This window comes from Diabrotica undecimpunctata, chromosome 8, assembly GCF_040954645.1.
Source record: "Diabrotica undecimpunctata isolate CICGRU chromosome 8, icDiaUnde3, whole genome shotgun sequence".
NCBI classification, from domain to species: domain Eukaryota; kingdom Metazoa; phylum Arthropoda; class Insecta; order Coleoptera; family Chrysomelidae; genus Diabrotica; species Diabrotica undecimpunctata.
In genome coordinates this window covers 120,018,207-120,043,897 of record NC_092810.1, presented here as the reverse complement: position 1 = coordinate 120,043,897, position 25,691 = coordinate 120,018,207, and the positions used below count along the sequence as shown (strand labels likewise).

Genomic DNA, 25,691 nt, shown 5'->3' with positions numbered 1-25,691 from the left:
TCGAGAAATTTTTCAAGATAATTCTAGAAAACCCTAATTTTTGTGTTTTTATAGGATTTGAGTGCAGCTTTTAGTTCGAAATAGTTTATAGAAGAGTTTGGATAATTGGTATCTTGTGAAACTAAGGATGAATAAGGAAAGGGTGAAGGAAGAAAAGAGTATATATGGTTAGGTCCAGATTTGTTCCAAAAATTTTATTTTATCAAGTATAACCTTTTGATTAAAAAAGGGATTGGATATTTTAAGGTTATTTTTTATTAACAATTTTTTTTTTCAAACTAGACTTGGGCTAGTATTTGAAGTACATAAAGTTTTCTTACTTAATTAAATATCGTGTCTAAATTTGGCAAAACATGAAGTAAAAATATACATAGAGCAGGAAACTCATGATATATGCCTATTGATCATCTGATGTTTCGTATTTCTTAGGGACTGTTCGATTAGTGAATGCGGGATGGAAGGAGATACATTTGAAATAAGGATTCTTTTGGTGGCAGAAAGAAGCCTGCAGATAAAGATGACGGTGAAATTAATTATGACGTTCGGTGTATTAGTTGATCAACGATGTCGGTAGAAGTGAGGAAAATGTAGATTCGATTATTCGAAATGCGAGATTTAAAAGTAATATTTTTTGGATAAACTATTTTACCAATTTCTTTAATATATTCAAATAAAACAGTATTCAAAATGGAGTGCATGACAATAACTTGTCCCCTTTTAGAAAACGAACGGGAAGGAGGTCTAGAGACTGCGGCAACGACATATGATTTTGGGTTGAAACTGGAGTTGTTTTGTGTAAATGTAAATATTTAATTGCTGTTCATGATGTGTAGTTCTGGTTACCCAGACCGTAACACAATACCTAAACGTGAGTACCTAAAGGACCCTCTCCCAAACCGGAAAGAAAGAAAAAAAGGATCTCACCTATTTCTTGGGATTTTCACTGGTTTTCTTTAATTAAACCAATATCACCGAACAACTGGTTGTTCGGTGCCAATATTGCCACAATTAAATTCGACTATTGAAATATAAAACCAAATTTAATACTCGTTTTCTTATCACATTCTGATTAAAGAACTTCGCTCCGTATTGTTAACTCTTCGATGAATTAATTTATCTGTTTAACACTATTTAAATCTTTAAAATCCATTAGGAACTTTAAAAAGGGTGTTTAACCTTTGACAGTTATTTGATGTTTTTTGTATCGATTATTTGAAGCTTTATTTATAAACTTCAACATTTTATTAAACTTATTATTAAAAAAACGGTTTGCAAAAGTGCTTTTTAGCTTCTAAACATTTATACTACTTTTGATATTTTTCATGTCATACGGCTGTACGTAGGCTCAATGAAAAACTGGCGTAAAAGCACAATTAAAAAAAAAAACAGAACTTTCTATAACCACTAACAAGAAACAAGCTGAGATATTGCAGCGGACAGATCTCCCTTGCATTTTTCTGTGGCGATATTTTACGAGTACCATTATTTCAATGTTTCAAAACTAATTTACTTCTTCACTGTATATGCTATTGATAAATCGAATTATAAAAATTAGATATTCTTTTACAATGTTCAATTTTCAGCTCTTAATGTTAATAAACAATGAAAATATTTGCAATTTCTTAAACAAGAAAAAAAAAATGCTATTTGATTTCCTCTGGGCCATAGAAGGTTTTGGTTTTTTTTTTAATGATTTTTTTTATTAGCTTTATATTGAGCCTACATACAAGTGTATGACATAAAAAAGTCAAACTTATTAGAAATTTTTATATGCTAAATATTTGTTACTCTTCTGTATTTTTAAAAACTGATTTTTAAAAACAAATTTATTATATTCTTGATGTTTTTTTTAATAATTTAAAACGAAGCCATAAAAAATCGATTGCTATTTACAAAATATCCCTAGAGTGACTGTTTGGACAAGTACAGTTGTTTAAATAATCGGTCTCCTGGATAAACAAATTGAATAACTCGTAAACTGTATAGTCGTTCTGTATGACATTTAGCACACTTTAAAAACTCATTAACTGCCATAATTTTAAATAGTTGTATTACATATCGTTATGCAAAAAGAAAGTTATTAACATTTATAAATTATAATTTAAAAATAAGGGTTTTTAAATTATCTCGGTCAATTCTTTATGTATTTTAATTATAAAAATATCAATATTAGAGAACATTTTATGATCTATAACTTTTATTTTAACGTTTTATGCGCATAAACTTTTTTCACTTTTTACGATTGTTAAAAAAAAAGCAAAGCAAAATTAGCTAAAGTCTTCACATAATTGTCATCATCTACCCCTCATATACCTTTTAGAGACTTTAAATATCTGTTTAAGATTTTTTCAGCTTTTTTAGAGTTGTAGATCATAAAAAGTAATGTAACTTTTGAGAGTATCCAAATTAAAATACAAGAAACTATTTATCGAAATAGTTGCAAAAAACCTTATTTTTGCAGTTATTTATAAATTAAAATAACTCTTTTTTGCGCAAAAACATATAACATAGCTCCTTGAAATTATGGAAATTAATAAGTTATTACAGTGCGCTAAATATCAATCAGAGCAAATAGTTTATAGGTTATTTAATCTGTTTATAAACATTTATATCTTTGATATCGTTTATGCCACAAACTTATATAGAGGCTAATGAAAAACTGATGAAAAACACACTTTCTAAAAAAAAAAAAAGAATCTTCTATGACCATTACGAGCCAAGAGAGCATTTTATATTTAAAACCAAAGCATTGTATTCTTAAAATCATACTTCCATTGTCTATTAACAGTAAGAGCTGAAAATTGGAGGGACTCTAAATGAAGATCTGAATTGTGCGATCCAGCTTACAGATGGCATATGCGGTAAAGAAGTAAAAAATTTATAACCCGTTAAAATGATGGTATTCGTATAATACCTCTTCGGAAAAGTAGAATGGAGAACCATCTGAGCTCCGTTTTTTTTAGATCTGAACTTTTTTAAAATAAATCGCGCTTGTAAAATTTGCAATATCTTGGCTTCTGGGGCACGTAAAACATAATTTTTTTTTAACTGGGGTAGCTCAACAAAAAATTGTTTAAATAATCGCTTTTCCATGATAAACAAATCGTCACTATTTTTATTAGTTACATTACGTACCATTATGCAAAAACAAAGTTATTAAAATTTATAAATTTCTGCAAAATCAAGGGTTTTTTGCAACTATTTTGGTGAATTCTTTATATATTTTAATTTAGAAACTCACAAAAGGAAGAACTTTTTGAGATCTACAATTTTTATTTTAACTATTTTTCTCTAAACTGGATAAAAAACGTTTTGTAAGCAAAAGAATGACCTCTCACTTTTTAAAATTGTTTAAACAAAAACAAACCAAAATACCTGTATGTCTTCACAGATTTATTATTAACTAACCCTCGTATATCTTTAGAACCTTCAAATATCTTTATAAGATTTTTACGTGTAATCAATGATTTTTTTTACAGATGGACGGGTGTATAAATTAGTTCTCCGATAAAGATGAATTCATTTCTACTTTTCAATACAATAACTAAAAATAGGTAGCTAAAGAAATACATATTTAAATATCTAATACTTTGTTTATGTTTATTAACTTGATATTTATTCACTAATTTGTTTTTCCGAAGTTTATTATATCATAATTATAATACCAACGAAAACGTAAAATTCAAATGATGAAAGAAAAAAAAATAAACATTTTTTGAAGTTAATTACGTAACGGAAATGGTGTAAAATAAAAGAATATAAAAAAAGTTTCCATTTACTTACCAGAGTGTAATATCCATGTTTGACAAGCCGAAAGATTTTTTGTCGGAAATCGGAACATTCTTAAACCATGAATTTTGTATGGTGATAAACCACATTTGTAATAACAACAAATATTTCCAGCCATCTGTAAAAAACCATTTATTTATTATGGAAGTAACATTATTTTAATTTAAAATCACTTTTTTCAAATATTATCGAATGTATGTATTATTATCGTCTATTAAAATAGTATCGTCTATTAAAATAGTTAAAACACGTATTTACGTAAATATAGCTATTTTATTAAATTAAATCAAACTCGTTCACAATGGTCATAATTAAATCACACTAAATTATTATCTCTCGTTCCGCTGTGTTTATGTGTCATCACCGAACTACTCGTGACCATATAAGGTAATTAGTGACCCAAGCCAATCACCGTATTAGAAGTTGAGTGTGTCTTCACAATGTCATAACAGAACTACCAGTATTCCATCTTAAGCTGATTAGGACATTAGGAAGTTAGTGACTTAAGCTGATTAGCGTATTAGGATAATAGTGTGACTGCATTCGACCATCCTGACGTCACGATCGTCCTCGATCGTACAACACCTATTAAAAAAAATAATATGTTCTTTATTATTAAGAATGCCAATTTATAGGAAGGCTCCATCATTCTGCAGAATGACATAGTCTAAATCAATTCGTTTCAGATAGCTACAACTATCCATACAAGCTCATTTTTAAACATTAAAACATATGGCTGTCATTTTTCAGAATGACAATGTGAATAAATTTGTTTCGAATAGCTACGGCTATTCAAACAAACTCATTCAAGACATTAAAATATTTGGGTGTCATTTTGCAGAATGGTGAACTGAATATCCATTCAGAACATTAAAACATTTATTTGTCATTTTTCAGAATGACGAACTGAAAATCCATTCAGAACATTAGAACATTTATTTGTCATTTTTCAGAATGACGAACTGAAAATCCATTCAGAACACTATAACATTTATTTGTCATTTTTCAGAATGACGAACTGAAAATCCATTCAGAACATTAAAACATTTATTTGTCATTTTGCAGAATGACGAACTGAAAATCCATTCAGAACATTAGAACATTTATTTGTCATTTTTCAGAATGACGAACTGAACATCCATTCAGAACATTAAAACATTTATTTGTCATTCTGCAGAATGACGAACTGAAAATCCATTCAGAACATTAAAACATTTATTTGTCATTTTGCAGAATGACGAACTGAAAATCCATTCAGAACATTGAACATTTATTTGTCATTTTTCAGAATGACGAACTGAAAATCCATTCAGAACACTATAACATTTATTTGTCATTTTTCAGAATGACGAACTGAAAATCCATTCAGAACATTAGAACATTTATTTGTCATTTTGCAGAATGACGAACTGAAAATCCATTCAGAACATTAAAACATTTATTTGTCATTTTGCAGAATGACGAACTGAAAATCCATTCAGAACATTAGAACATTTATTTGTCATTTTGCAGAATGACGAACTGAAAATCCATTCAGAACATTAAAACATTTATTTGTCATTTTGCAGAATGACGAACTGAAAATCCATTCAGAACATTAAAACATTTATTTGTCATTTTGCAGAATGACGAACTGAAAATCCATTCAGAACATTAAAACATTTATTTGTCATTTTGCAGAATGACGAACTGAAAATCCATTCAGAACATTAGAACATTTATTTGTCATTTTGCAGAATGACGAACTGAAAATCCAATCAGAAGATTAAAACATTTATTTGTCATTTTTCAGAATGACGAACTGAAAATCCATTCAGAACATTAAAACATTTATTTGTCATTTTGCAGAATGACGAACTGAAAATCCATTCAGAACATTAAAACATTTATTTGTCATTTTGCAGAATGACGAACTGAAAATCCAATCAGAAGATTAAAACATTTATTTGTCATTTTTTTAGAATGACGAACTGAAAATCCATTCAGAACATTAAAACACTTTGTTGTCATTTTTCAGAATGACAATTAAAATATATTTTTTTTTTAGTTCCAGCTATTCAAACAAATTCCTTTTAAACCATAGAATATCTTTTGTCATTCTACAAAATGACTACACTATCATGTAACTAACCTGAATAATTTTAAGATCTTTGAATCTTAAATCTTTTGATGTTTTCTCCACCAACAACTCCTTCATAAGGACGCCTTGTTCTTGATGAATGTACATCTTCTTTTACACGATATCTATCATTTGGTAGAACCTCAACAATCCTGAATGGCCCTCTATACTTTTCTAAAAGCTTCTTACTTTCATTGTTTGCTGGAAAACTTGTAACTTTTGTCAATACCAGATCACCAACAGCATATTTCACTGGAGAGCATCTTTTTTTATTAAATTCGTTATTCTGTTTGATTCTATTTTCTTCTAATCGTTTAGCTACATCCTTTCTCAATAATGTTACATCAATAATGTCCATATCATTATCATCTATGTATTTGTCTCCATCAACTCTTAATTTGTACCCGAAAAACACTTCACTGGGAGAAGATTTAGTTATTCGGTGTTTTGTCTTGTTTATTCCTTGTTGAATGTTTTTTAAATTTTTATCCCACATATCGGACTCAAATTTTGCACCCATTGTGGCCATGGTATCCAATAATGTTTTATTTGCCCTTTCTACTTGGCCGTTGCCTCTTGCCATTCCTACTGCAGTTGTAAACACTCTAATTCCTCTCTCTGCCATATAATTCAAAAATTCTTTTGAAACAAAAGCTGATCGTGCATCTGATATCATTCGTTTGGTGTTACCAAATATTTTAAAAAATTTCTTCTAAAGCACAAATAACATGTTTACTTGATGTATCTGGGACAGCTTCAACAAACACAAATTTAGAAAAGGCATCAATCAAAACCAAGACGTATTTATTTTGAGATTTCGTTAACACAAATGGCCCTAAATGATCGGCATGGAGTGTATGAAACGGTCTAGCATATTTTCGAATGGAATGTAGATAGCCAGGCTTTTTTTCTCCCGGTTATTTATGGTATAAACAGGCAAGACAAGCCGCAATGTATTTCTTAATAAATCTTCGCATTCGTGGAAACCAATACCGTTCTTTTATTCTTTCAATTGTTTTATCCAACGCAAAATGTCCAATATCGTCATGATTCATTTTGACAATTTGCCAACGACAATTTTTAGGCACATACCATCTTCTACCATATTCTGTTATTTTATAAACTTTGTTTCCTCTTAAATCATATTTCTTGAAAGTATCCTTATGATTTTCCTGATCTCCTGACAAAAGAATATCTTTAATTTTTTTTATTTCCGTATCTGTATCCTGTGCTTCTCTTAGATAGTCGTCTTCTTGGATGAGCATCACCTTAATTTCAAGACTTTCCTCTGCTTCAGTTCTTTCAAAGTTCCTACTTAAGGCATCTACATGTTGTAGTTGTACTCCTGATTTATGTTTTATTTCAAAACAAAAATCTTGTAAACACAAAACCCATTTTGCTATTCCTGGGATTATTGTTTGTTTTACTAATGCATTTTTAACGGAATTGCAGTCTGTTATTACAGTAAAAGATCTTCCTGCTGAATAATATCTATAACTTTCTAAGGTTTTGACAATAGCCAAAAGCTTTAGTTCAAAAGAAGGATATTTCTTTTCTTCTTTTCTGGTTTGCTTGCTAAAATAGGCAATTGACTTTTCACGACCATCAACAATTTGTGTTATTATGCCTCCAAATCCTTCTCTACTTGCATCCGTGTAGACTATTATGTCATGTTTCGGATTAAATATTGTTAAAATTGGCTCTGAGACTATAACTTTCTTCATTTCTTTAACAATTTTTGTTTCTTCTTCTGTCCATGTCCCATTTACATCTTTTTTTTATCAATAAGAAAAGAAGGGCTTGCGAACGATGAATTACTCTTTCGAATAATATTTGCATCCAATAATTCTTGTATTGTTTTTTGTAAAATTTCTTTGTCAGCTGCAGGTGTTCTGTAGGGACGAAACTTAACTACATCTGAACTTGTAATATCGATTCTCATAACAACAGAATGCGATTTTTTTTTAGAGCTTTCAAATTTGTATAAAAACAGTCCTCGTGATTTAGCAAAATATTTTCCAACATCATTTTCTCGTGTTTAGATATATTTCCTGTACTTATTTCTTTATTTAAGTCTTTCTTATATTTAAATGTTAAACTATTATCTATCCTATAATACATAATATTTACATCTTCTGTAAAATTTCTTCCTATTAGAAGGTCATTAACCCAATCTTTATCCATGACATACAACATAATATTTAATTCTACAAAATCGATTTTTATTTTAGCAAATACATAATATTCAACTGATAAAGAATTTCCCAAAAATCCAGAAAGTTTTACATCTTTAGTTAATGATTTTATTTTTAATTTAAACTTATCTGCCAATTCTTTTGAAATTAGCGAACAATCGCTGCCAAAATCAATGAATGCAGTATGGCTGTGCTCATTTAAGAAAATAATTTTATTAAATTTATTTTCGGAAGAATCAAACTGTATTTATTTAACAGATTTATTTTTTTCTAAATTTTTGTTCGTTTTATTTACTTTTGTCTCTTGACATTCTTTGTTCTTTTTTTAAAACAGTATTGTTCAATATGACCTTTAATTTTAAAAAACCTGCATATTTGGTTTCTGTGGTGACAATCTTTTTTTTAAATGACCCTGAATTCCACAGCACACACAAGGTTTATTCTTGTTAAATTTGTTATTAACAAATTTGTTATTATGTACAAATTTTGATTTGGAAAAAACAATTGGATTTGTTAAATCAGGCAATTTTTCTGGACTTTTGTGATAAAGCTTATTTCTTAAATAAACTGCCAATAAATTGACATCTTTGATTTGAGCAACTTCAATAGCAGATTTAATATGTTCGTCTCCAATAGCACCAATTATTAAAGAAATCTTATCTGACTCGGAAAAATTTACTTTAAGTTTATTAATTTTTGCTAAATGTTCAAAATAAAATTTATATAATGAAGAACCCTCTGTTGGTTTATGATGGGCTACGTCCATAAAAAGATCATAAGTATTTCGTGTACTTTGAAAAGTATTTTCTAACACTGATCTCCATTCTGCCCAAGAAAATTGAGACCATGCAACTTCATTTTCAATAAAACTAGCGTACCATGTTTTAGCGGTACCTCTAAGCTTAGAAATCGCTTGAAATATAATGTAGTTATCAGACCAACTATACGTCTTAGCATTGTGCTCTATTATTTCAATTTATCGATCTATTTCTCCAATTAGTGGATTAAATTCAGGAATAAAACTGACGGATTCAATGTTTCTATTCGTACAATTATAAGATGCAGATGGTGAATTTATTTTTGTGGCATTTTCTCTAATTTGAGGCAAAGGCGAAGACGTATAGGTTCTATTTATTTTTGAATGTTTAGATCTTTTTCTTGACTTACGTGTTCTTTTCGTTTTCGTATACCTTGACTCCCTTCTCGGCGAAGAATCGGTAGACGAAATTGTTGTGGTTTTACTACTGGAACTACTATTTCGCTTGAACTTTTTCCTTTTCGGCATTTTGGACACTTTCAATCACTTAACATTAAAAACAATTCACTAAATTCTACCGTAGGTTCTTTAACACACTTCTGATATCGTCTATTAAAATAGTATCGTCTATTAAAATAGTTAAAACACGTATTTACGTAAATATAGCTATTTTATTAAATTAAATCAAACTCGTTCACAATGGTCATAATTAAATCACACTAAATTATTATCTCTCGTTCCGCTGTGTTTATGTGTCATCACCGAACTACTCGTGACCATATAAGGTAATTAGTGACCCAAGCCAATCACCGTATTAGAAGTTGAGTGTGTCTTCACAATGTCATAACAGAACTACCAGTATTCCATCTTAAGCTGATTAGGACATTAGGAAGTTAGTGACTTAAGCTGATTAGCGTATTAGGATAATAGTGTGACTGCATTATCCGCTAAAATTTATTTCTAAATACCTAATTTGTTCATTTCTCATCCAATGTTTTTTGTTTTAAACACATAGAATTAAAATGTTTTACTTACCTCCGACCAAATTTTTGTAATATACTTCCAAATAAAATAAAATATTTAAATTCTTTAAACTTATTTAGATATAGGAAGATTTAGAAACCACAGTACGTTTACGTATAATTTTAGTTGACACGATATTTACTAGTTGATAGTAATAACTCTATTTTAAATCAATACCTTAACTGATTCATGGTTTGTTTTTTGTAACATTTTTATTTGTAAACAAACCTGTTGCTACTATGTCAGTGAAATATTGCAACGCTGGTGAATTTAATTCAGTGGATCAAAAATGGACGTTTAGTTTAGTCCTTAACTTTTTCACATAGCACCATCTAGTATAATGTATACCAAACAAACAATGGTATATTAAAATCTATTGAGACAGAAAGAGTGGTGACATCTAGTGACTGTCTCAATTAGAATCAAACAAATTTATACATTGCGTTGGCTAACTAGTTCTATTTAAACAATGATATAGATATAATAGCTATTCTAGAAAATTAGGATAAAAATGATATTTTTTTTTACATTTTGAATTAACATTGCAAACAGATGTTTTTATTGTAAAACTTCTTTAAGCTTAAAATAGATGGAAAATGAAATAAATAAATAGATTTCTTTGGAGCGCTTATAAAAATAAATCAATCGGTATCGCTCTGAGCACGAGACCTTTTTGCTTTCCTCTTGTATGTGAGTTCCGGAGCATCCCTGTACACAAACCAACAGTAATCTGTTGCAGCCGAGTTTAGGGTATTTTTCTAAAAGTACTGCTACCAACTGAGTATAATTTTCTTCTTGTTTCTTACCCAACAATTGTTTAATCACTCTCTTAAGAGCTTCCCGAGGTTTCTTTTCTGTACACTCCAAAACTTCGTCTAACGCAGAGTCTTTAACCAATTGACGAATTTGTGGTCCAACAAAAATGTCCTCTTTTCCCTTTACGTTACCTAACGAGGTCAAATTGTTTCGCAAGTACTTAAGAGTAACCCCTCCTCTATTCATACCTTTTACAAAATTTTTCATCTAACCCAATTTTATATGTAAGAGTGGAATAAGAACATCTTTTGGATCCACGAAAGGCTCAACGACATTTTTCTCGCTATTGCTGAGATTTCTTGCATTTCTTAATCTTATATAGTGCGAATTCCTACCCCTCCTATCCCATTTACACAAAACATCAGTATTTAGCATAACCTAACTGCATTCGTAACATTAGAGCAATAACTTTTAAGTCACCACAGATCTTCCACTCTTGCTTATCGTAATTGATTGCTTCGAGGAGAGCTTTTATGTTTATATAAGACTATTTCACGTGAACTGCATGGCCAATAGGAATAGAAGAGAAGAAAAGAAGCTGTTTTCATTATGAAGTAATACAGCTTTTAAACTCAGCTTGTTGGAGTCTATAAATAGTCTCCATTCACTTGGAATACAATTTAATTGTAAAGAAATCAATAATCCATTTACATTGCGACAAACAAAAAGATTGTCAGTTTTCTCGAAAAAAAAAAAGTGAACAAATTTCGCTGACGCTTCCTGTACTCCGCTTCCTTATATCACTTTGAAGGAGGTTTCATTGCTGTAGTTTTGACTCAAGGATTTCTGCCTTTCCTGTGACAAGCCTAAATCTCGAATGAGATAATTCTGCTTTACTGAATCTGTGTGGTTTTTCATGTATTTCCTCAAAATCGGGATCTTTCGATGTGGAAGGCTTGTTACATCCATCTTCGCTTTCCATTTCATCTTCTTTGTTTCCTGTTTCTAATTCATAGTTTTTTGGTGAAGTAGGAACTGATAAACTGTCCGAATGTGGAACATGTCGAATAGCAGATGAAATATTAGGGTATATTACTTTTTCTCTTTTTTTCTTGGACAATACTGCCTTTATGAATGGTGTCAAACAAAAATAGCAGTCATTTGTATTATTTATTAGCTTCCACCAAATCATAGGTACAGCAAAAGCCAAAGATCATTTATTATTTTTTAGCCACTCTCTCAATGTAACTGAACACGTATGACAGCATATATGTGGAGCCCATGGTTTATTCTGCTCTCCAACTTTTATTCCAAAGTAATGCTGATAAACATGTTGCCCAATTAGTGTTATGTTGCGTTTCTGTGACGAGAATGTCACCACAAATATAACAAAAACTGCCCACTTAATTTACAGATTTCCTTGAAATTTTAAATTTTTAAAACTTCACGTTTCATAAACATTCAAAATAAAGTAATGTACACTAATTACACAATAAATAGTAGCAAATACTAAAACATGCTTCATTTTTTAACATAGACTCAAAACAACATTAATTGTTGAGTTTTGTCAGCTTACAGGTGTGTCAACGTGTGTACCTTTGAGAAAAAATGTCTAAAGCATTTTCATTGTTGGGCAGTGTAATCGGCTCCAGAAAGGTTTTTCGATTATCAGTGAAAATTAGGGGCTGTATGTATTTTGAATGCCACATCATAAAAAAACAAAAATAATATATATATATATATATATATATATATATATAAATATATTTAATTAAATTGTTTTATTATGTATTCATTGTTTGTTTCATGTTAGTTTTAGCTTTTAGTTGTTGTTAAAATAAAGATGTACTGTGTCCTGATCATGGGGCATTATATTGTAAGCCTCGAAACCGGTAGTATATAATTCAAATACAATAAAATCTACTTAAGATTGTAAGAATTGACTCATCTCCTATACATTAGAAATAGTTTTATATTTTTATTACAATAAATTACATAAAATTTGAATTATATTAAATTTTTAGATAAGATGGCTCAAAAAATTTTGCTTCTGAGTTTAATAGTAAGCATAGTTTCTTCCCATGTTGCCAAAGATTTTAGGTTAGTTAGATCCCATATTTTACACGACGCGGAAGAAAAATCATTTAATCAACTAGACGATGATGATCAGTCACTGCCCTCACATGAAAACCATCAAGGACCTTACACAGGAACTTGCAAAGGGGGATTAGAATGTGTTCCATTTGTAAGCTGCCCAGGTCACTATTGGATAAAAGATAAAGCTTATTGTAAATCTATAGTTGGTAGGAGAGGTATTTGTTGCAGTTCTGGAAGAAATTTAACAAGTAAGTAATCAAAATAATAGAGGATTTTAAAAAAGGTATTCAAAAATAACTATTTTTATTATGTCATCTTTTTAGGATATACTGCATTACATATACACATATAAATAGTGTTTGAAGCATACAAAACGAACAAGGTTGCGTTGCTCAGAATCGAAAGAGAGGTGGGTGTGGTTTTTTGGATCATTCTTACTAGCACATGTACAAAAGAAAAATTGAAAGAAATAAAATTAGGGAAATAATAGCTACCGGAGGCCCCAGAATAAAAAAAAAGTCGCAGAGGCAAACCGTGTCAGACTTGGCCTAATGAAGCGATACTGAAAATTTGGAGAAACTATATAACTAAAAATTTTTGCTGACGAACACTCTAACTATTACATGATATTTAAAGAAAAAACCAGATAAAATTGGTCAACAGCTTCAAATTTTATAGGGGCGTTTCCAATCTAAACGGATTACACAGTATATACTTTGCAATATGGAAAACAAAAATTGGTTATTTTACTGTTCAACCTTAAGTACATAGTTAGCAGTCAATGAAGACATTTACTTAGATTAAATTGTCATCTAGACTATATAGATGTTGTCATCTAGACTTTAATAGTCATAGACTATTATCTATTTTATATTTAATATGGAAAGCAAAATTTTTTCAGTACGATGTGTATATTTTGGTAGGGGTGTAAGCTAAAACCATAAATAAAGGCACTATAGCGATTTTAAAAAATCTTAAGCAAATTTAGTTATCTTAATTTTTTTAATTTTAGAATCTCTGACCACCAAAGATAGAGCTCACCGACCTCATCACTTAAGCTTGGATTCGACAACTCTTGGAATTCTGACGCATAAGAGTAGAGCTGCAATGGATCGGCTACAATTACAAGAAACCAAATTACTTATGACTGATGTTAACATGATTCTGGAACCAGGTTCTGCCAGTTATAGCCATTTCAGAAATTCAAGAAGATTTAGTTTTACGGATGTTGCGGAAGTTGTAAGAATAGGAGCCAGAGCATTGGAAATTGCTGTCGCTACCACTGCATTTAAAGAAAGGTACATAATTATTTAAATGTTTTATCTGTTACTAAATTTTATCTAATTAACAAATCGATTTTTATAAATTAATCTGTAACTAAATTTTTGGTATCTGTATTCAAAAATAACTACAGTTTTTTCTACTACGTCAACCTATTAAGGTCCATACATTATAGTCTTTTTTTTTGTCTAAAAAGTAATTCAAAATGAGCATGAAAAAGGGAAAATTTATTATACTCCGTCTGAAAATTATTTATAGCATATTTTTATGACAACTGACAATCCCCAACGTAATCTCATACACCAGTAGCGAAGAATTAAAAATTTAAAGCAACAAATAAAAATCCGAAGATTACTACTTGTTCGAAACCAAAATTCAGATTCTCACCTAGATATATGCCTTCTAAGATTTTCAAAGCAAACAGACAATGAATAAACTGACATGACGAATCTAAACTTGTATTACACATCATACCGATTCATCTAAGTAAGAATATTTCATAAATTAGCTTCTAATACTCAAAATACGAGTAAATAAAGATGTAGAAAGGACAGTTAAAATGTATTTTATGTAAGTGCGTCTACAATTCGCTTATACCTATTTCGTCCTTTTTAGCACTCATCAGATCGCTTCAATAGGAAGCCCCACACGTAAAATCAAAATCGTAGAAGTAGAAAACAAGTAGTAGAATTCTTCGAATTTTTACTTTTTGCTTCATGTCGCTGTGTTAATATCTATTTTTTTGGCCTTAGGTTTAAGACCTATTTAGCCAGATAATTGGTTGTATAAGTAAAAACAATTAACTTTTATACTTCTTTTAAATTTAAATAAGACGATTTTATATTTCGTTCATTTACTCAATTCCCTAACCGTCCCATTAAAAACACTATTGGTGACTGTACAAAAAGGATTGAACAAGGACACACGCTTTACGCTAAGATGCCCTTCATAGCGACTTTTTTAAACAAACAATACAGGCAACCGTTAAAGGTAAATGACATAAAATAAAGACAGTCGGAAATACTATAAATAAAGTTCTACTACTACCACACACCACTGCTTGGAAAAGACAGTTTAAATTTTCCATAAAATTGACCTAATGGTTGGATTTCGACTACTTAAATAGAGAAGAGAAACAACGTTCTGCGGAGGTATGATTTTTGTTGGGAAATTGATTAAAATAAAAATTTTATGGCTTTTGGTTATACCGACATTGAAACATCCAGTAGTTAAGGCCATTAAAACTGCCAGCATATTCACATGTATCTGTTTCCGAAAGTTTTATTTTATAGAGGTATGCGTTCACTGTAGCATTTCTGAAAAGGTATCTAACGTCCATGTAATAAATTTTCGAAGAGATGGCGCTTTTCTCATTTGGGAGAGTAGATGGAAGAGTTGGTTATATAATGCAGTATGTATTTTTGCTACTGTTAGTAAAGGATTACTTTCGTAAGTAATCCTTTTTCCGTAAGTAAGTTTCCTTACGAAAGTAAACGACCAAGAGAAAGACCACAGATGAGATGGGTTGATGACATTAAAAGAATAGCCGGAATAAATTAGAAATATGTTGCTCAGGATAGAGACCGGTGGAAGGAGTTGGGAGAGGCCTATGTCCAAACATGGAAACAGAAGGCTAAGAAGAGAAGTAAAGGATTGCTTATCAATTTCGTAATTAAGTCCAACATGTTTCTTCCTAGCTGTAAATAAATTCCATTTGGGAAACTCGTTACATTCTATACCCAATAAAGTAGAGACTGGCCAAATGATCTACTTTTTCATTACTTGTAACATTGGAGTGGCCTTTTACCCACACAAAGCTAGCAATTCTTCTTAGAGAACTTAGAATTCTTGGCTTTTCAATCGCTTTTACAATTAGTCTGTTTGCAATGCGAGGAGGACAGAGTGTGAGTTGGATAAAATTATATACCATTTGTAATATAATGTGCTGTTAATTGTCCAATATAACGCCTTGAAAATGGCTGTCAATTTAACTGTGAATATTGAGCAATCTGATTTTAATTTATACTAAAAATAATCCTAAATATTGTCTATGTAAATGGCACAGCCAACACCAGCAGGCCATTTTGAGCCATCGGTATAAGTTTAACAAGAGTGGTTACGGTCTTCCAGCTTATCCTGTACTAGTAGATCTTCGTGTACAATTAAACTGTGAAAGGTAATACTACAATAGGTTTATATTTATATAGTATGTCATATTTAGAGCCAAAGGATGGATCCCCTTTTCCATTAAATGAATAATGTGATAGATTGGGAAAAGCAATGGCTAGAGTTAAAGAGTTTTTATTTGCCCACCATTTGTTTGTTAGATTTTTAACAGAGAGGCAAGATATTTTTTGTAACAAGCTGTTTTGATTATTAAACTGGGATGGAAGAATAAATTTTTCTGTTAAGAATAGACGCCTTAGATGTAAAGGTGGCTCGTTACATTCTGCCAAAAGGGTGTAGGAGTAGATTTGAGAGTTCATAGGACTAACCTTAAGGCTTCGTATTGTATTCAATCCAATTTAATCAAACGAGATTTTGTCGCTGATCCATAAAAAAACTTCCGTAAGCTAAAATTGATTTGGTATATGCTCTGTAAAACAATAAGTTTATTTTCGGGTCTGCTTCCCAATCGTATCGATTGACGGCCTTAAGGATATTGAGGCTTTTTTCACTCTTGTTAATGCAATTATTAACATGCTCATTCCAGGTTAATTTGGAATTTAAGGTAATTCCTAAGTATGTAAAACTAATATATATAGGGATTTCCAGCTGGGACAATTTTAAAGTACTAACTTTTGGTAACTTGTGTCTCAAAAAATACTACATCTGACTTCTTAGGTGAGATGTCAAGCCTATAACTATCGAAATACTTTTTGCAATAAATCATATTTACTTTAAGTTCTGAAAAGTTTTTTCTCAACATATAAACAGAAGTCGTATTGTAAATGTTACACTCCATTCCCATAGCATGTAAGTTTAATGATTACAAGTTAAATACCTAGGGACTAAGTACTGAGCCCTGAAGTAAACCTTTGTTAAGTATCCTTGGGCCGATCAGTAAATTATTTTAACGAATATGAACTTGTCTGTTTGTAAATAGATTGACAAGGACATAAGTACATCTACTCGGCACTTCTAATTTAACAAGTTGATCAAACAGAAGGTCGAGAATAACATTACCATATGCATTACTAATATGCACAAATTAAGCAGCTATATAGTGGTAAATAGGTAATAATATACATATCTTCGTGCTTTATACTTCACCGGAATCTTTTGCTCACTGAGCTGCTTGGTCGTTGTTCAGTTTTACCGTGATTTTACTGTTATAAGTTAGTTACTAGTTTATAGTTACCAGTCCTTTATTTTTCACTTTCGAAAGTATAGGAAGGATCATTAAAATAATAATGCAGTAAAGGATAATAAAACCAAAATTTTGATATAAACATAATTTATATAGATAGTACGTTTTAGGGAAGGGGTGAGCAATTTAGAGTTAGAACAAGGACTTTTGGAACAAAACTTAGAAAGCAGCCCATTGGGACATGTTTGTCCTCATAAACCTCATTGCCCACCTGTTGATGATAAATATAGAAGGGTTGATGGTACTTGCAACAACGTATACCACTCATTATGGGGAGCTTCTAAAACACCATATAGTAGATTAATGGCGCCGTATTATGATGATGGTAAATATATTATTATATTAAATTTTTCATTATCTCTTCGACTGGGTACACGAATACATATTATTTTTGTAGGGGTCTGGTCACCAAGAACTTCTATTTTGGACAGACATGCTCTTCCAAGTCCAAGATTGATTACCAATCAGGTTTTTAATGATAGAGAAGCAAAAAATGAGGAATATACTTTACTTCTTATGCAATTTGGACAATTTATTTCACACGATATGACCCATTCAGTCGACTTTACATACAGTAAGTAGTTTTTCTAATTTTTTGAGTTTTTATTATTCTGAAGCTATTTAATTGTGGCATTATAATGTTAGTTATAGTTAGCCAAGCGGGCTGGGCGGCTGGCTTCTCCTTCGCTTCACTGCGAGAGATGTCAGTTCGATCCCCAGCTCGGTGACAGAAAACAAAAAGGCTAACGCAGCAGTTTAAAATTCTAAAATAAATCTGCGGCTTAGTCTAGAATATGCTGGTATCTGATCGGCCTATGGTGGAGCAGTACGGCAAGAGATAAGGGCTTGCGGCTCGGTGATACTCCTCCATAGATCCCTACCGGAAGGGCGTGTGCCGCCTAAATACCGGGTATATATATATATATATATATATATATATATATATATATATATATATATATATATATATATATATATATATATTATAATGTTAGTTACAATATTTAAATGAAATCTTTAATGGTAATTAGGGGAAAGTGGGGAATGGTGGCCGCTGAGGTAATGGTAGTCATCAAATATTTACATTTACGGTCTAATATTATTTCGCGTTTAATACCTGTTGCGCCATCTAACAGTGTTTCGTTCAAACTGTACCTAAAACAATGAGGATGTTTTGCCGGCAAAGAAGGAATTTTTGAGAATATCATACTTTGTTGGAGTTGATGTATTAGTGCAAGATTTTTAAAGGGATGTAGAACTATGTAACTAAGTTTATTTAGCTGCATAATTGGTAGCCATTTGTTAAATTTTTAACGTAGTTTAAGACTATATAAAAAGTTCTTGCTCTAATTTAAGTGATTAATGATTATGAGTCGATCAGTATAAATATGTATTTTGGGGATATAGTAGCCACGCGCCTGAAGGTAATGCTGGCCGGTCACTATTAGCCCAAAATTGTATTTATATAATACAGAGTATTTCTTTATAAATTCTTAGATGCGTCAAGTTTACAAGAGAAAAAGTGACAAAGCACGATGGAATGCTGAGCAACTTAATGCAGCAATAAATGCAGTAAATAATGGCAGAAGCGTCCGTGAAGTTGCAAGAAGTTTTGCAATTCCCAGATCTACAATTCAATTACGACTAAAGCGAAATGATACAACAGCTGCTTCGTTAGGTCGTAATTTTGTATTTACCAAAGAAGAAGAAGAAGTTTTGACAAAGCAGGTCATAAAGTTATTAGAACATTTTTATGGGATAACTCCCACAGAAATAAAAAAAATGTTCCTATAAATAAGCTGAAGAAAAAAATTTACATCATCCCTTTTCCAAAGAAAAAGAAATTGCTAGAAGAGACTGGCTCGGCGGCTTCCTTAAAAGAAATCCAAATATTCGATTAAGAAAACCGGAGGCGAAAGTATTAACCGCATATCTGCTTTAACAAAACTAAAGTAAAACTATTTTTCTCTAATTTAAAATCCATATTAGACAAATATAAATTTTCGGCATCCAAAATATATAATGCAGACGAGACAGGCGTAATAACCTTCCAAAACCCCGGGAAAATAATTGCTGAAAAGGGACAAAAGAGAGTCAGCTTTATTACAAGCGAAGAAAGAGGTCAAACAACAACCATTATGTGCTGCATAAGTACCTCAGGAACATATATTCCACCTTTGTTTATTTATGCCCGCAAAAGGATGAAACCAGAGTTAAAGAAAAATGGGCCACCTGGTGCAGTCTACTGCTGCTCGGATAATGGGTGGTTAAATAAGCAAATATTTCTTGAATGGCTCCAGCATTTTTTCAGTATTGTAAAACCTTTAAAGGAGGATCCAGTTTTGTTAATCGTCGACAATCACAGTAGCCAGTGTACATTAGAGACATATAATTTCTGTAAAGAACGAGGAATTATTATGTTAACCACACGCACACATCGCACACATCGCATCGACTCCAACCGCTGGATGTAGCTTTTTACTCATCGTTAAAATCAGCGTTAACATTAAATGTGACAATTATCTTCAAAGTCATCCTCATGAGCGTATCACGAAATTTGAAATAGCTGAAATATTTAAAAATTCATATGGTCGCGTAGCCACACCAGTCAAAGGTTTTGAGAATACGGGAATATTTCCATATAATCCTGAAAATTTTACCGATGAAGACTTTGCTCCAGGTGAATAATTTATACAAGAAAAAGATAAAAAGACAATAGACCAAGAGAAAAAAAGTAGATTAGATAAGGAGAAGAATAATAAGAAAGTTAAGGGGAATAAAGAAAGTTCGAAACATGACAAAAAGTATCTTTTGTTGACATAATTCCACTACCAGGATGCTCAAAAGATGCCTTAGTTGGAAATAAAAGATCCAACCACAAAAACAACAGAAAGCGACATTCCGAAATAATGATATCAACACCAATGAAGTTACTTCTAGAAGAAAAACAGCGGAATAAGTAAGCGCAATTGAGAAATAAAGCTTGCAAAGGAACCAAACGAAAAATAGGCATCGAAGACTCCAGTTCTCCGCGAATAGTTCCAAAAAGAAATTGTATAAGAACACAGAAGATATATCATCTGAAGATGAGGATGATGACGATGACCATGATAGGGACGTTAACGAAGATATTTGCTCAATTTATGGCGAATTCGGTAAAAACAGAAAACTCTGGATCCAATGCAGTATTTGCGGTCAATGGTCACACAAAGACTGTACCAGTTTCTAAGGCATAATTTACATTTGCGATTTCTGCTTTAATTATTTTTTAAATGGGGGTAATAGTGGCAGTGGTCACTTTTACCCCTCGGTAGCATGTAAATATGGCTACCAGCGGAAGTCTGAAAAACCGTTTTAATTTTTTTTTGTTCCGTTTAAAAATTTTTCGTAAATAGAGTTTGAAGTACTAAGGTTTGAAGTATTATTTACGTTAACAGTATAATTTTTAAAGCTATGTAGCATTCCCTCCTTCTTCCTAACCACAACTAACAATCTAAATGTACATAAAAATAAATTATTAGAAGATTGTTTGCACATTATATTTATATTTTTGTAAGTAAAAAAACGAAAGTGTTTTGTTAAATTTGTTAATAAATATTTTGAAGTAAGATCGTGTCACAAGTAAGATACCGACTCCTGACCGGTTCGATAAACTCAAGAATAGGTTTGACATATTGAGTTTGCTAATAGAGGTTAAAACAAATACGTGTAAAACATTTACGGTTAAAAAAAATTTGAGTTTGCACGTCTTTACACCGAGACTATGTCATCCGATCAACTTAAGTCACTATTAATTATTTCGAGGCCGTTGTGGGAGGTTACCGAGTTTAAGAGTTATGAGATAAGTTAAAGTAAGATCTAAAATAATGTTTTAGCACCATCCAACTGCTTCTGTCTTTATACGGGATACTTTGAATCAGTGTCAATATATTCACCATACACTACAACCTGTTATGTTTCATTCTTTACTGCTGCAAAACCTACTTTATAAATATTTTTTCTACTTTTCTTTATATACTTGGACAATCACTTTGCTTTGCTTTTAAATTTATACTTCATATGAAACTTCATAAGAATCGGTTCTTTTAAATCCATTCGTTTATGCAATATGCTGCTGGAAAGCTTAGCGATTGATGCAGTAATATAGTCGTCCATGATTTTTAGTTATCTTTTAGATATGATTGCTTAAAACTTCCATATACATAAGTGTGTCATACTTATGATAGTGTACACCACTAAAGAGAAATGTCATAGAATTAAGAAAACTAATAAACTATAAGAGAGAAGTGGCAGAGCGTTCCTTTGTCCTGGAGTTGAGAAATCGGCCCCTACGGTTGATAAATCAACAAATAGTCAACGGCATAAGAATGCAGAAGGCAAAGTAGAACCACTGCATTAAAAACTTATAGAGTACCCTCAGGAAAAATCACCATGAAACTGACATATCAACTTCAAAACGTTATCAATCATGGGAAGCAGAGGCCTCTCAGGTCGTAAACATACAAAAACTACGTGAAGAAATCTTAGAAAAAAGAAAATCTAATTTCAGAATATGCACATGAATTGTCACAAGTCTATTTGCTGCTCGAAAACTTGACAATGTAATTTAAGAAATGGAAAAAATGAAAATAGATCTACTGAGAATCAGCGAATTCAGATGGCCAGAGTCAGGGACATGTACAAAGAACGGTAGTGTATTATATTATTCGGGTAACAGCACAGAAGACCCTAATCACAACAATGATGTAGGTATATTTGTAACCTAGGTATATTTGTAATTTGTAATGTATATTTGTATATCAGAACTAAGTAAATATATGACCAACTTCGTACCAATCTCGGATAGAACATTATTACTCCAAATAAATAATCAACCATTCAAAACCAATATACTTCAAATATATGCCATGATTGCAGATAGAAAATATGACGATGAAGTCAAAAAGCTCTATGATCAAATCCTAGATATCTTACAGAAGCTTAATAAACACGAAATTATATATATTATAGGCGACTTCAATGCAATCTTTGGGGAAGGTCGACGAGGTCAAACTGTATAATACTATACAGTGTCAAATAATATATTATAACACCGTATTATAATAAAGTAATAAAAAATATTAAAGGGAAATATGCAAATAAACACTTTCCCATTTATTATTAATATAACCTATTTCGTAGCATTTGATTTTTTAAGATTAAAAATTTTAAAAAAAGCAAACAAGACTTTAAATAATGCATTTCTAGTACAGTTAATATAAGCCATATTTTTGACTTTCTACGAGCAATCATTAATAAATAATTTAAATACCAAAGAAATACTACGCTGCTCTGCAGTCTAATCAACGGCATCATTTCAGTTACTTTTGTGTTTCCTTAATGTAAACAAAATGAACTAAATTTAAAGTAAGACAAGAATCCATAAGGTTTAGAACCGTAATTTCTGATTCTACATGGTAAAGATAAATACGATTTACCAGAATGTACAATGAGAATTCAAACTAGCAAAAAGTAGAATAAATCTTGTTAGTCTTTTTATACCTACACGCAGCTCAAGCGCCCGCTCTATCATAAGCGCTTCATTAGTAATTAAATAGGAATGTTTTAAAATAATATTATATGCCCACAATTTTTATCGGGAACTGATAAAAAAAGATTTGAACTTGAAATCTTAAATATTTTGCCTCTGTGAGTCCATTTCAAATAGGTAAAAAGAAATAAGAATAAGACTTACTCACAATTAATTATTCCACCACCAACGACCGGTTTTGCCTACTATAATTTGCTATGCATCTTCAGGTCAACGGTAAATGGTAAACTAAATGCTGAAAATATATTAACCCCTATTAGGGTGCTATCTGGTACAGAATATACAGCAATTATGCTAATATTATATATGCGTGATTATTAAATGTGACTTTAAATTGAATAAATAAAACTTACGTAAAAAACGATCTAGTAAAATTGAAATTAAATAAATAAAATAAATAAATAAACATTACGTAACATATCGATACAAGGATTATTATTAAATGTTTGAGAAAACATTAAAAAAACTGTTATGGTAAACTGGTGTCAGGTGATAATCGGTTTTACTGCAACTGTTTAAGGAATAAAGGGAAAGTTCTTGAGGGCAGTTCCCTCCTGCATACAAGTGATGTAGTGCTACAAGTTTCTTGGAAGATTAGGCAGAATCTTCGATTATCTACATAGATACATCGAAGTCGCGTTCTGGCACTGGATATACGTTTTATTTTCCATCAAACATAGAAAAACATAGAAAAAATGTTTAAATTTAATAGTGTTTTTTGAATATTGTAGTGAATTTATTTAACTGCTATGTCTTTATTTAATTTATAATGTCTTTACTAATTTATTATATTGTTCCTACTTTAATTTATTAAAAAGCACGATAATTTATAACAATTTATTTAACTAATAATACATAATTTATATAGACGAACGTAACATTTAAATCGCGGGCGCGAATCTTCTTCATTAACTGTCCCTTCCATGAAAGCTCCGTTATTATATATCAAAACACAGCCGGTCGAGAATTCAGCCTGATTATACTAGAAGGTCAATCCGGGTCATCGTTTCGACCGTTTTCCGGAAGGTACGGTTTAGGTAAATAGAAGGGTCTCGTACAATCTAAAACATAAACATGTTTACAGGTTTTTAATATGACTCATATTTTTACGTAACAATATTCAGGACTAAAGCAATTATAATTTACGAAGCTTTATTACATTTTAAAAATACACAAAAATGGCCTGTAATAATTTTTTGACTTACTTTCTGCCCTGACAGCTATTAAGACAAAAACATTTCCAAGTCATAACTTAAACAGTTATGTTTTTAAATAAAAACTGCACTGTTTTGTAACTAGCTGTTTACTTTTACACCTATATAAAAGTAATATTCTTTAGTAATTGCTGTAATCAATACTACTTTTAGTATTTAAACAAGCGATTCCTAAAATTACGTTTTTTTTCCATGACTCTATGTTTTCGCTTACTATCTCGTCTTAATATTTTATGGGTTGATCATATCATCACACCATTTATTTTTTTTATATAGTTGTTTTATGTATTTTCTTTTCTATGCATCGTTTCTACATATTTCTGGTTTTTAAAGATTATAAAACAAGAACATTTTGTTGTACAATGAAAGATTATTTTATACTAGTACCAGATAAAACTTTTATATATAAAATATGTTTTAGGCAACGGCAGTGCCATATTATGTTGTACAAAGGATGGAAGAGACGCCTTACCAATCGAGAACCGTCACTATGCATGTATGCCCATTAAACTGCCAAAAAGTGACAACTTTTATGGAGGCTACAAACAAAAATGCATGAATTTTGTCAGGACAGTTTTAGCACCTCGTGAGGATTGTACTTTAGGATATTCGCAGCAGGTAAGGAAAAAAAAGTAAAAGTAAAAGTATTAAGTGACCCCAGTATTTTAATTTTACTTTGAAATTATAAGTAAAGCATTACCTAACAAGACCACATAGGCTATATGTGTTGTTTTACATCAAACTATATAAAACAAGAGACCAAACAGCATATTTCAGAGACCTCTTCCAGATGAACTGTTTACCATTATGAGTCACCTGATACAAATATTTAGAACAAACCGTGTCCTTGTTTACATATTCAAAGCTTGGGTAAAAGCAGGTTATATTAAAATTTGGAGCAAAGTTTGGATCGTAAGCCAAGCTGATATAAAAGCTCTAGAAATAAGGGAAAGAAGTATGACGAAAAATATTTGATGCAAAAAAGGTAAAAATAATTGGAAATGCAGAAAAAACAAAAAGTTAAAAAGGCTATATAAAGACAGTAATATAACTATGATAGTAAAAGCTTAACGGATTAATTTTTAGATCATATAATGACAATGCCAGTAAGCTGAGTTCAGAAGTTGACTTCATTCAGCAAAATTTGAGATAAAAATTAGACCAAATAAGAGATGGACAGATGAAGTAAATGAGACAATTAATAATCTAAACATTGCTAACAGGACGAACAAATTAAAAGACATTAATTTCCGCTTTGTATAACTTCGGTTAAAAAATATTATTTTGGCGACATTTTGGCAAGGTAACACTTGCCCGACACTAATCTGACACAAGGTCATCGTGTCAGATTAGTTGCGATTCTTCTAGATTTTCGAATAAAAATAATGTTTAATATTTTTATAAACTTTTTGATGTATACTAGTCCAGTCGTCAGAGAGTTAAACCATAAAAATCATACGAACAAGCTGAATTTTGCAGAGAATATTAACTATTGGACCC

The 25,691-nt window shown here is 31.0% G+C and overlaps 1 protein-coding gene across 1 annotated transcript in view; it reads left to right on the top strand.

Moving 5' to 3' along the window:
- LOC140447918 (chorion peroxidase-like) overlaps positions 1–25,691 on the top strand; it is a 95,612-nt gene that overhangs the window by 6,997 nt on the left and 62,924 nt on the right. The window contains exons 2-6 of the mRNA XM_072540850.1: positions 12,664–12,984; positions 13,749–14,034; positions 17,498–17,712; positions 17,785–17,961; positions 24,613–24,809. Of these exons, the coding sequence (XP_072396951.1) occupies positions 12,669–12,984; positions 13,749–14,034; positions 17,498–17,712; positions 17,785–17,961; positions 24,613–24,809 (1,191 nt within the window). The 5' untranslated portion in view covers positions 12,664–12,668. The remainder of the gene's footprint in view (positions 1–12,663; positions 12,985–13,748; positions 14,035–17,497; positions 17,713–17,784; positions 17,962–24,612; positions 24,810–25,691) is intronic.